Consider the following 13196-nt stretch of genomic DNA (forward strand, 5'->3'; position numbering starts at 1 on the left):
CAATGCTTTCTACGTGGATTTTCTAGGCACCATATATATAGAATCTTGCCTTTATTGAGCATTAATGCCCTTAACATGCAATAAGACCCTAACACCTGTGCAAAGGTCCTAACGCTGCTTGATGAATCCCTCCCCCCTTAGTATTATATTTCTTAACATGGTATGAGCTCCTTCATGTGAGTCCCTTATAAAGTTATTACAAACAAGTCAATGTCTTAAGAATGATTTATAAGCCTGAAAATCTAATGGCAAGAAATGTTAAAACCCTGTTCATTCTTATTAAAAGCAAGAAGCAAATTCTGTATATTCATTGGACTTTGTGAACTCTCTCATTTTCATCTCATCAGGATATGTACCTAGTGAAAATATTCTGTCACTCACATCTGGAGATGCATAATTTTATTGTTACCTGATTATGTAAGTTTGGATTTCAAACATAATTACTGCCACTGCTAATTGGAATAGTATTTAAAAAAAAACCCCTGGATTTTTGTTTATCTGTGAATCCATTTTCTTGGTAATCCTGTCAACTTTACCTTTGTTTGGGGTTCGTGTTTTTAAAAATGTTCATCAATACGAGTTACAGAGCTTTACCTAAGCTTATGCTGAGACTGTAGATAATAATTTTTGAAGGAAGGTAATGTTTTTTTATTTTTTTTCCATTCCTATGCATCAACCCTATATTCAAGCCACGCAATTGGCAACTGTCCATGTAGACCAGTTGTCCACGTTAGTGTGCTCTCAGTAAAATACTGCACTGTACTAGGAAAGACTACCATTCAGTAGTAATCCAGTGTCTGATAATTTGTCTTCTTGGTGAAGGTTGTTCCAGAAACCTTCCGTATGTTGGGCATCAGTAGCTTAGGGCTCCTTATGTTGGAAGATTATAGGCAAATTAAGAGTCTCACACCTGTAGGCCTGTACTGGTGTTCTGTCCTACAATTTTTAACACTGCTCTGATATAATAAAGCCTTCTTTTTCTCCAACTGGTTCGACTTCAGCATAAGCTGGATGTCCAGATCCTCTTCTGAACTTCATGGCAGGCCATCTGCTTGGACGCCGCTAAAACAGAAAGAAAACGTTTTTAAAATGATCAACGGGAGTCTTTAATAATAACTTTTTTTTCCTGAAATTGCCTTCTAGTTGAAAATATCTCATCTAAGACAAAATTAAAATTACATGAAGAAGTTCTTCCCCATGAAAAAATTCAATTTATAGCCTTTCAGACTTAAAACAATTTAAAAAACCCCCATTTAAGCTAATTAAGATGTTCAACTCTGTTTATGCTTTTGAAAATAAGTAGTTTGAGTGGCAAACAAAAATCTGTAGGAGGCTATAATTAGCTATCTGCATTGGAGCACTGCCCAGGTTTCAGCGGGAGCCCTTACCGCCATCTCAATGGGTGGCGGCAAGGGCTTCCCACCACATGGCCACTTGGTAAGAGTTTTCTTACTGCATGGCTGTTTTGTTTTGGGGGCTTTTTACCCGCTGCAGTAAAAAGGGCTTTGGCACATGAGAAAAATGGCCCCCGCCGCTACTGCAGGGCCCTTATTCCCACAGCTTGGTAAAAGGACCCTGGAGTTTGTACCAATAATCAAACCAAAACTATCCAGAGTTCTGCTTTAATCCTTGCTGCAGGAAAAGTTACCTCCTTTTACTAGTATTTATTACTTCTGAGAACTACTAGATATATGCAGCATTGCACAGAAACTTATATAGGGCTAGATTCAGGGGTCCTTTTACTAAGGTGCACTGAAAAATGGGCTGCGGTAGAGTAGGTGTGTGTTATGGACACAGGCAGATCTATTTTTCAGCGCACCTGTAAAAATGGCCTTTTAAAACATTTTTGAAAAAAATGGACGTGCGACAAAATAACATTTGGAGCGTGTCCATTTTGGGTCTGAGACTTTACCGCCAGCCATTGACTTAGTGGTAAGGTCTGTCACATTAACCATGCGGTAATCACCTACATGCGTCAAGCTGGTGTTACCGCCCGATTTTCACCGAGTGCCAGAAAATAAAATATATTTTCTGGCGCGCGTAGTGGACGCGAATCAAAAATGAAATTACCGCACGGGCCATGTGGTAGCCAGGCGGTAACTCCAAACTGATGTGTGTAGGTGCCTACATGGCTTAGTAAAAGTACCCCTCAGTAAACTGCAGTCAAATTTAAGTGCCGGGAAAAATTTGCACTGTTATACTATGAAGGGTGCTCTGGGCTGAGTGTCCTTTATAGAATAGGGGTGAATTTTATATATGGTGCCATAAAAGCACTATTCTATAAGTCAAGCTTAAAGTTAGGCACAGTTTATAGAATAATGCTTATGTATGGGGATCACACCTAACTTTAGGCGCAGCCATTTGCACCAATCGAAACGTGGTGCAAATGAACATGACTAAATTGGGCATGTACCCCCTTATTCTATAACAATGTATGTAAATGCTAGGAATGCCCCCATTCCATCCAAGACCCTCTCATTTCAGTGCCCCTTTTTTTTATTTGCAGATCCTGTGCCTAAATTTACCCGCACACATTCCAATTAAATCTAATTAGTGCTAGTAATTGCTTGTTAAAAGGCCAATTGGTGCTAATTAGCTCATTCAATTAAATTGTGTACACACCCAAATTTGCATGCACAATTTTTGGCGACTTTTATAGAATTAGGGTTTAGTGTCAATTGCTGCACCTAACTTTGGGCATATGGACTTATGCCTGCTGAAACTTGGTGTACATCTCGAGCCAAAGCAACCAAACAGAAGTGAAACACTGCAGACTCAACACAAACACCAGAACAAAGCAGAGGTAGTCCAGAGAAGGAGCATACTCAAGACTTATCACAAATAAATTTATTGATCATAAAACGATCAATAAATATATTTGTGGTAAGCCTTGAGTCTGCTCCTTCTCTGGACTACCTCTGCTTTATGCTGGTGTACATCTCTAGTCAAGACAAATATATATATGACAAACAAGAAATGTATTTTAGAGGGGTATTGACAATTTAAAAACAATTTCAAAAAGGTTAAGTTTTAGACTTGATTTGAATACAGCCAGAAAGAAAACTTGATGGACTTATTCACGAAGTCTGCCCCAGGCACACAGCATTGAAGGGTAGAAAGAAAGGACCAGTGCTCAGACAAGAATTACTGGCTAGATCAGAGGAGGGCCACAACTCAGCCAGGTTTTCAACATTTCCACAATGAATATGCAAGATGTCTATCTGCATACAATGGAAGTCGTACATGCAAATCAATGTCATGCATTTTTATTGTGGAAATCTTAAAAACCCAACTGGGCTGTGGTCCTCAAGGGATCATGCCCAACCCTGGGCTAAAAGAATGGAATTTACAAGGAAGGGTAGAGGAAGAGAGAAGATAGGTAACGAGAAGCTGCAGAGCGAATGCCTTTGTATGTAAGAGAAGCTTGAACTGTCTGGAAGTGGGCAGGGAGTCAAAGTTAATGACTTGGGGAGAAATGTTTCAGGGCGCAATTTAGGGGAAGCCTAAGTGGACTCCAACAACGTGAGATATGCAGTGGCATGCAAGTTAAGTTATAGTTTTTTCATTTTTTGTATTTTGAGCACATATACATTTTTTGAGCACTGTTGGTAGTGTTTGCAAATATCACAGCCTTCATTAATAGTTTATTAAGGGATGACCCGATGAAGAGAGACTATGCTACTAGGCAAATAATATGAAATAGCCGTAAAGTAGTATTTTCCGAGGGCTCCCTATTATAACTTTAACCAAATAGTTGGCTTGTGATTTGTTTGCATACACTCAGGCCTTATCTTTGGTTTTGTGATTTGCGTTCAGGGTAATAGAGACATTTGAGGAAGATAAACCATGCAGCTGAATTGCACACAGTTTTGAAAATCCAAAACTATGCATGTTACCTCCCACAACCTAGCTCCATTCCTGGTTACATCTCTGCAGTGTGCAGCTTATACTACATGCGTTGTAGAACAATATGTGCATTTTTACCTGCATAGAGGTTGGGCAGTTTAGTCTGGCACTAGAAAGCTCCAGAGAGCATTGAAGAGCTCTGGAAGAAAGATATCTCATGGGAGATATAGTCCCTAGGATTCCATAACTGCCAGAAGGACAGCTCATGCTGAAGACAGGCAGTCTGGGAGGTGTATTGAGGAAGATGCAAGGGTTCAGGTAAAGGTACTTGAGGACATGGGGGTCAATAGAAATTTGCTGGTTAAGGGAATAAAAGCTGAATATCACCACTACCTAGATCATTTTAAAACCAGCCCTCCCCCCTCCCCAAATCCAGCTCCACATTATTTGGATTTAGCTCACACTAGTTCACACCTTTTCAAGTAGAATCTCAACATGAGTTACATTCAGATACACAAGCTATTTCCCTGTATGGATGTTATCAAGTCATTCAGTCAAATTTTCAGCCTGATAATATCCATACAATTTTTAAAAATACAGTCTTAAAATAAGATATGATTTTAGAGATAATAATGCAGACTGATACCAAAAAATATTGCACATGTGGACAATAAAATAACATATGTAACAAAGAGGTGTATTTTCAAAGTATTTAGACTTACAAGGTTGCATGAAACCTATAGAAGTTTATAAGTCTAAGTGCTTTGAAAATGAGCCCCAAAGTCTCTTCTGAGCAGCTGAGGTGCCAGTATAACTTAGATTTGGATATACTTGATCTTCACAATTTCTAGGGCATCCATGGTGCCTGATACACTGCAAAAATACAGGAATTGTGCCAATTCTATATATTTTGGTGCCATAACAATGACCTTTTCCCATACATTAATAAGTTTATTATGGATAGCATAGTGGAAGTCCAATAGAGGGCCTTTTACTAAACAATGGTAAAAAGTGGTCTTAGCGTGCCCTTATAGTGAGTTTTCTCCCCTGCGCCTAGGCCATTTTTACTGCTGGGGTAAAATGGCGGAATTTTCTATTTTGATGTATTAATGACCACGTGCTAATTTTGCTATTAGCATGTGGCCATTAAAACATATTAGCACGTGAGTCCTTACTGCCACCCATTACGTAGGCAGTAAAGGTTCATGTGCTCAGCATATGCTAATGGGTTAGCATGTGCGGCAATGTAGCAGCAATTAGTGTAGAACACGATCTACTACTACTACTACTTGACATTTCTAGAGCGCTACTAGGGTTACGCAGCGCTGTACAGTTTAACAGAGAAGGACAGTCCCTGCTCAAAGGAGCTTACAATCTAAAGGACGAAATGTCAAGCTGGGTAGTCTAGATTTCTGAATAGAGGCAAGTGGTTAGGTGCCGAAGGCGATATTGAAGAGGTGGGCTTTGAGCAAGGCTCCATGGAAAAAATCCTTCTTATCTGTTCCCTTCTCCACTACTGCCAACTCCAGACTTCGCGCCTTCTGTCTCGCTGCACCCTACGCCTGGAATAAACTTCCTGAGCCCCTACGTCTTGCCCCATCCTTGGCCACCTTTAAATCTAGACAGAAAGCCCAACTCTTTAACATTGCTTTTGACTCGTAACCACTTGTAACCACTCGCCTCCACCTACTCTCCCCTCTCCTCCTTCCTCTACACATTAATTGATTTGATTTGCTTACTTTATTTTTTGTCTATTAGATTGTAAGCTCTTTGAGCAGGGACTGTCTTTCTTCTATGTTTGTGCAGTGCTGCAAACGCCTTGTAGTGCTATAGAAATGCTAAATAGTAGTAGTAGTAGATTTGAAGATGGGCAGGGAGGGGGCCTGGCGTATGGGCTCAGGGAGTTTATTCCAAGCATAGGGTGAGGCAAGGCAGAAAGAGCGAAGCCTGGAGTTGGCGGTGGTGGAGAAGGGTACTGAAAGGAGTGATTTGTCTTGAGAGTGGAGGTTATGGGTAGGAACGTAAGGGGAGATGAGGTTAGAAAGGTAAGGAGGAGCTGCAGATTGAGTGCATTTGTAAGTTAATAGGAGACGCTTGAACTGTATGCGGTACCTGATTGGAAGCCAGTGAAGTGACTTGAGAAGAGGGGTGATATGAGTATATCTCCCCACCCCCAGATATGCTCCTGTGTCAAAAAATAAATGTATTTTTTAGCACATGGGTAGTATGCACACATACTACTGCTACTTATCATTTCTATAGCGCTACTAGATGTACACAGTGCTGTACACTTGAACATGAAGAGACAGTCCCTGCTCGACAGAGCTTACAATCTAATTAGGACAGACAAACAGGACAAATAAGAATTAAGAGAATTACTAAGGTGGGGATGATAAGATAAGGGTACTGAACAAGTGAGTAAGGGTTAGGAGTTAAAAGCAGCATAAAAAAGGTGGGCTTTAAGCCTAGATTTGAAGGCGGCCAGAGATGGAGCTTGACATACCGGTTCAGGAAGTTTTTTCCAGGCATATGGTACAGCAAGATAAAAGGAACGGAGTCTGGAGTTAGCAGTGGAGGGGAAGGGTGCAGATAAGAGAGATTTACCCAGTGAACGGAGTTCCCGGGGAGGAATGTAGGGAGAGATGAGAGTGGAGAGGTACTGAGGAGCTGCAGAGTGAATGCACTTGTAAGTCAATAAGAGGAGTTTGAACTGTATGCGAAAGAAAATAAGATACCTTTTTTATTGGACATAACTTAATACATTTCTTAATACATTTCCGAACTGTATGCGGAAATGGATAGGGAGTCAGTGAAGTGACTTGAGTGACTTGAGTAGAGGACTAATATGAGCATAGCGACACTGGCGGAATATAAGTCGTGCGGCAGAATTTTGAACAGATTGAAGAGGAGAGAGAGATGGCTAAGTGGGAGACCTGTGAGAAGCAAGTTGCAATAGTCTAAACGAGAGGTGATAAGAGTGTGGATAAGGGTTCTGGTAGTGTGCTCAGAAAGGTTACATCCCCAGATTACTGTGGGATGCCATTTATTGCTATGGTAAGCACGCTTACCACAGCTTTGCTGCTAAATGCCCCTATTGATTCACTTTAGTAAAAGCTTCAAGATCTCAGGATGATCGGTTGAATATTTTAAAAATGTTATATATTAAGTAACAATACTCATACAGAAAAGAACAAATACCAAAATCCAAAGGAAACAAGATTATAAGGGGGTCCTTTTACTAAGGTGCGCTGAAAAGTGGCCTGTAGACGTGTGTATTGGATTCATGCAGGTCCATTTTTCAGCGCGCCTGCAAAAAAGGCCTTTTTTGGCCAAAAATGGATGTGCAGCAAAATGAAAATTGGCGCGTATCCCTTTTGGGCCTGAGACCTTACCGTCACTTATTCACTTAACGGTAAGGTCTCACGCGTTAACCGGGTACGTACAGTGCCGATTACTGCCCGGTTAGCACCATACACAGTAAAATACTTATGACCAGGGGTGTAGCAATGGGCGAGCCTGGACGGTCCCAGGCCCAGCCACTTTGCTCCAGGCCTGCCCACCCTAACTAGCCCCAACCCAACCAGTGGCGTAGCTCTCTCCCAAGGGAGGCTCCAATCTTTTCCTGCCTCTTCTGCCCGTTCTCCCCGTCCGCGTGGTCTGCTCACTTTTACTGCCCTGAAGCACCGTTTTCCCTCCAGCACTGGCAATTCCCATAGCCAGCCTTCTGCCAGCGTGCGTCGTCGGGGCCTCTTCTCAGGCATGTCCTGCCTACTCTGCAACTTCCTGTTTTCCGCAAAGGTGGGACGCGCGCGCCTGAGGAAAGGCCCCGACGATACATGCTGGCAGAAGGCTGACTATGGGAATCACCGGTGCTGGAGGGAGAATGGCGCTTCGGGGCAGTAAAAATGACCAGAACTGACCATGTGCAGGGGGCTGTCGGCATCTGGAAGAACACTGCCAAATGCCCTGGGTTTGAAACAGTTCAGTGGGTGGGGGGGGGGGGGGGGGGGAGGAGGGCAGTGGGTGGAGAGGAAATGCGAGGCCCGTGTCCACCCAGTCCACCTCCAGGCCCTTCTAAAAATTGAACTCTGGCTACGCTACTGCTTATGACCTAGATTGGCCCTGTTGGAAACAGGATACTGGGCTAGATGAACCATTGGTCTGACCTGTTATAGCTATTCTTATGTTCTTATAAACTGACTGTCATCAAGAATTATATTACACTAGTAAAACATGCCCGTTTCTGGAGCAAATGAAATGGGCGCTAGCAAGGTTTTCCTCCCGAACCCCCCCCCCCACCCACCCCTTCGGCGTTGTGAAGCCACTGACCGCCATTGTTCCGGATCTCGTCAACGCACGCCACCTTCATCTCCCGAGTCTTGTTGGTTGTAAAGCCACTGACGCCATTGCTCCGCCCTCGACGTCATCACATTTGACGTGAGGGCGAGGCCCATACACAGCGATTTTGGTGGCTTCACCACCACGAACCCTTCAAACTGGAAGGAAGTGCCCGCAGGTACTGACAGTGACGTCAGTGTCCTCAGAACGTTGAGGGTGAGTTTTATTATATAGGATTATGACCATTTACATCTCCTAGGTATTCACATCAAAAACACTGTAGGTGAGGAAACTGATCCGCCAATTGCAAATTTTTTAACATTAAGAAAAGATCTAAGCTGCTGAGGGATACGGAAAACATATTGTTAATTTTTATACTTCACTACACATTTACAAAGGAATTGTAACTGGAAAACTGTGCCTAAAGACAATGTCTCTTGATGCATTGCCAAAAACAACTTGCGCCTCTCCTGGGTTGCCCTGGAGAGGTCAGGAAAAATCCATATTCTTTGTCCCTCAAACATACTGGAAGCTTTCCAGAAATATAATTGCACCAGTGAGTTGAAGTCCTGCTCAAATACTAAGGAAATAAATAATGTGGCTTTTTCCACCACTGCAGTAGCTGCTTGAAAAACACCTGAGGTATCCAAACTATCAACTGAACCCAATGAAACATTTAAGTCCCCACATCTCTTACAGAAACCGTCTCTTTCTTTCTTTTAAGTAAAAAATATAGGGCCCTGTTTACCAAGCTGCTCTATAGGCAAGCTAACTTTGCTAATGAAAAAGATACCCATTATATTCCTATGAGTGTCTATAGCATTAGTGCGCACTAAGTTTTAGCGCGCTAAAAAGTTAGCATGCCTACAGCGAGGCTTACTAAATAGGGCCCATATTTTCCAAATTTGTGGCATAGCATCCAAAGGATATTCCAAAACTTCAATAAGGTATCTCTTAAAATGTTTCCAGTGGTGAAACTGCACTTAAGATTAAGATGTCTACTTTGATTCTCCAAGCTTTCCACTCTTCTATTTAATATTTATTTATTGAATTTGTATCCCACATTTTCCCACCTATTTGCGGGTTCAGTGTGGCTTACAATACATTGTGAATGGTGGAAATACAGTTTGTTACAACTTGGTTATGGATTACATTGTGAGGAATTATGTGAAAACAAGTCAAAGTATCGTTAAGGGAATAGAACAATGGAGAAGACAATAGAACAATGGAAGGAAATAACGGGAAACTGACAGGGCAGCTAAACAATAGTAGGAGAACATTCGGTATAACATTTTTCTGTGATTAGAGGTATAAATGTGGTGAAATTACGGGGGATGGGAAATTCAGAAGGAGTGTATTGTTGTATCACTAACAGTGTGCTACTTTATCCTTTATTATAGCAACTTGTACTTCTTCTGATGTCATTTCCTCTTTCCGCGAGGGTGGGACACTGAGAGGGAACGAAGGGAAGGCTAGAGACGGGCAGGGCTTTCACTGACGCGACTGCTGCGACGGAGGTAAATGAAAGATTTAAACCATGCAGGGTGGTAGGAACAAAAAGGGGGATGTTGGGGGGGGGGGGGGGGACAGAGCGGGCAGGTGGACATGAATGGAAGGGGAGGATGGGGCAAAGGAGAATTGAAGGACATGGATGGGAGCAGACGATAGGGGCAAAGGAGAATCAAAGGACATGGATGGGAGCAGACGATAGGGGCAAAGGAGAATTGCTGGACATGAAGGGGAGGGCAGGGGAGAGAGGATAAATTTCTGAACATGGATGGGAGGGCAGGGCCCAGGGAGAGAGAAGAAATTGCTGGACATGGAGGAAAGGGGAGGGGAGAGAGAGAGGAGAATTGCTGGGTCAGTGGAGGTGGTGAAAGGTACTATCTTTCATAGATTTTGGGTAAATATTAGACTGATATGGTGGGCAGTAGGAGGGAAAGGGCTGAAAGTTTAGATCAAATACAGGTGGAGTGGGGAACTGCTATTAAGGTAAGTAGGGAAATTGGCATGTTCATCTACCATAGCAAAAGAATCACAATTGGGCAGACTGGGTGGGACAATTTAGGGGGTCCTTTTATGAAGCGGTGGTAAGCCCAACGTGGGCTTACCACCGCACTATGCGCCATTTCCGCCGCTGCAAAGCTGCCCAGCGGTAAAGTCTGATTATCACCGGCTTAGCGTGGAAGTCCTTACTGCCACCTCACTGGGTGGTGGTAAGTGCCCCCCCCCCCCGTGAAATGGCTGCATGGCAAATGCTTCACTAGAACAGACTGAGCCTGTTATAGGGACTTGGATTTCATTTCAACGATACTACTTCACAGTGGCGTACCAAGGGGGGGGGGGGGGCGGTCCGCCCCAGGTGCACGCCGCTGGGGGGTGCCGCGGCGCGTGCCTGCTGCGAGATTTCACTAACTTCTCTCATTTGCTGCAGCTCCCTCTGCCCTGGAACAGGTTACTTCCTGTTCCGGGGCAGAGGGAGCTGCAGCGAACGAGCAAAGTTAGTAAACTCGCAGCAGGTGCCTGCGGCACCCCCCCCCCCAGCGGCATGCACCGGGGGGGGGCTCTTTCACGGGGGGGGGGGGGGTCTTTTGCCGGGGGGGTCTGCGCTGCATCGGGGGGGGGGGGGCGGGACGCCGCCCCGGGTGTCCGCCCCCCTAGGAACGCCACTGCTACTTCATAATAAGTACATAAGTACATAAGTAATGCCATACTGGGAAAAGACCAAGGGTCCATCGAGCCCAGCATCTTGTCCACGACAGCGGCCAATCCAGGCCAAGGGCACCTGGCAAGCTTCCCAAATGTACAAACATTCTATACATGTTATTCCTGGGATTTTGGATTTTTCCAAGTCCGTTTAGTAGCGGTTTATGGACTTGTCCTTTAGGAAACCGTCCAACCCCTTTTTAAACTCTGCTAAGCTAACCGCCTTCACCACATTTTCCAGCAATGAATTCCAGAGTTTAATTACACGTTGGGTGAAGAAAATTTTCTCCAATTTGTTTTAAATTTACTACACTGTAGTTTAATCACATGCCCCCTAGTCCTAGTATTTTTGGAAAGCGTGAATATTCAACCCCTTCAGAAATTGAGAAGTCTAAGATGAATTGGGTAACCAAAAAATGTTTAAAGTTATTTTATCTGGTTTCTTCATAACACTAAGGGACCGTTTTATAAAAGTACATTAAGCAGTTAATGTGTGAATTATCGTGCACTCTTACTAAACAAATGCTGTGGTAACTTACCACAGCAGAATGACAGTATATGCTAAATCGCATATTAATTGCATGTTTTGTTAGGGGGTGGGAATTGTGCAGATAAAGGACGCAGACTGTACACTGCAGTTAGCACATGGCACTTACTCTGCACCATCTATCACTTCTGCAATTAGTACAGGTACATTTATTACTTCCTCAAGAGGAGGCATTAAGAGGGGAAGTTATCAAGTTGCTATTTTAGCACAGGGCCCCATTGTATGCAATGAGACCCTGTGCTAAAATAGCATGATGTGATAAAATAACCTGTTTTAATGGTAACACACATTGATAATTTCCCTCCAAGTGCTTCTATGCTATTTGCAAACAGTCTTTTTTTTTTTTTTTTTAATTAATTTTTATTGTCACCAATGCGATACATAGGCACATCTACAATATTTCAGGTAGTATCAAAAGCAGTTCCATACAGTAGATGGCTATTTAATTGCAGTAACTGCAGAGGACATGCTGGCCATGCCACCAACAATTAGCACACATCCTTTCAACTTATTGTACATTAGCTTTTGCTGTTAAAAAAGCAGTCCAGCCGATATTTAAAGAGTGTTAACTAGCCAGGAACGGCCATCGACTGGTTAACTCGCTTATCAGCAGCTCTCTGGTCATTTTCAGCAGCATTTAAACGACTACCTTCGCTGAAAATGGCTGGTTAGTGCCAAAGTGCAAACTGACTATGTTGGGGGCATTTCTTTTTTTGGAGGGGCAGACATTAACAGCATTGCCTGCCGCTAGCTGAATATTGGGGGGGGGGGGGGGGGAGAGTACTCTAGTTTTATAGTAATGTGCTGCAAATTTCACCCTGTTTACATGGGCATGGGAACACAGACCCTCCCCTGCCCCCTTCACATGATACAGTTTCAATCAAGGAGAACAAGACCTGGGATTTAAAGATGGAGGCCTGGGTTAGTATTTCTCTATGAGATCACCAGGACCTTAAGCCAGAGTTTCTGAAGGGTATATTCTGATTTTTCACCTTTTCATTGACCATAGCAGCAGAAAAAAAAAAAAACAGCGCCATGGAAAGAAGGAAGAGTGCAGGCATCAATCTTCAGGGCTGAGAGGTAATGATGAATAACAGGTATGGTGCCATCTTGGATCCCCCAGGGAGGACCTTGTCTATCTGATATAAATAAGTGGCCATTTTGTATTGATTTACTTACATTGGTATGTTGAGAAAAAGATATTGCTAGGTTTTCATATAATCACAATGATCCATTTACATTGTGCTGTATTTCCTGGGCAATGTATACCCTGAGGCATGCAGTAAGTCTCATCTTACAACTCATGCAGTCAACGTATATTCAGCATTTATTCTGTGACTCTTTCAGCCAAGTAATGTGAAGGATACTGCCATTCTGAAAATATTTTCCTGTAGCAAGGCAAATATTGAACTATGTAGAGTTCACTTTTGATAGAAAAGAAAAACTAACACATAATATTTGGATAGGAGAAAATGAAAAATTGTTTTACTTCTATGCCACAAGGTAGTCTGAAAAATAAGGGTTGATTTTTTTCCCCAGTAAGTCAATGCTTCTATCTTATATTAATTACAAGACTATTGCCAGTGTGGTAAAATAAAATGCAGTCTCCAGATGAACATCAAAATGCAATTCAATTGAGGGTTTCTACTGACATTTATAAATGGTAGTAAGACCCGCCACACTGATCCACAGACTGGAATTCAGTATAGGGTTATATATATTTTTAATCTCCAGTACATAGAAAACATGTTATTCTTAT

At 42.8% G+C, this 13196-nt stretch overlaps 1 protein-coding gene across 1 annotated transcript in view; it reads right to left on the reverse strand.

The window, feature by feature from the left end:
- Positions 1-406: 406 nt before the first annotated feature.
- Positions 407-13196, reverse strand: part of PLXDC2 (plexin domain containing 2) — an 830569-nt gene continuing 817779 nt past the window's right edge. The window contains exon 14 of the mRNA XM_030199473.1: positions 407-1062. Coding sequence (XP_030055333.1) covers positions 946-1062 — 117 coding nt within the window. The 3' untranslated portion in view covers positions 407-945. The remainder of the gene's footprint in view (positions 1063-13196) is intronic.

Source organism: Microcaecilia unicolor, chromosome 1 (assembly GCF_901765095.1).
Source record: "Microcaecilia unicolor chromosome 1, aMicUni1.1, whole genome shotgun sequence".
In the NCBI taxonomy this organism is placed as follows: Eukaryota; Metazoa; Chordata; class Amphibia; order Gymnophiona; family Siphonopidae; genus Microcaecilia; species Microcaecilia unicolor.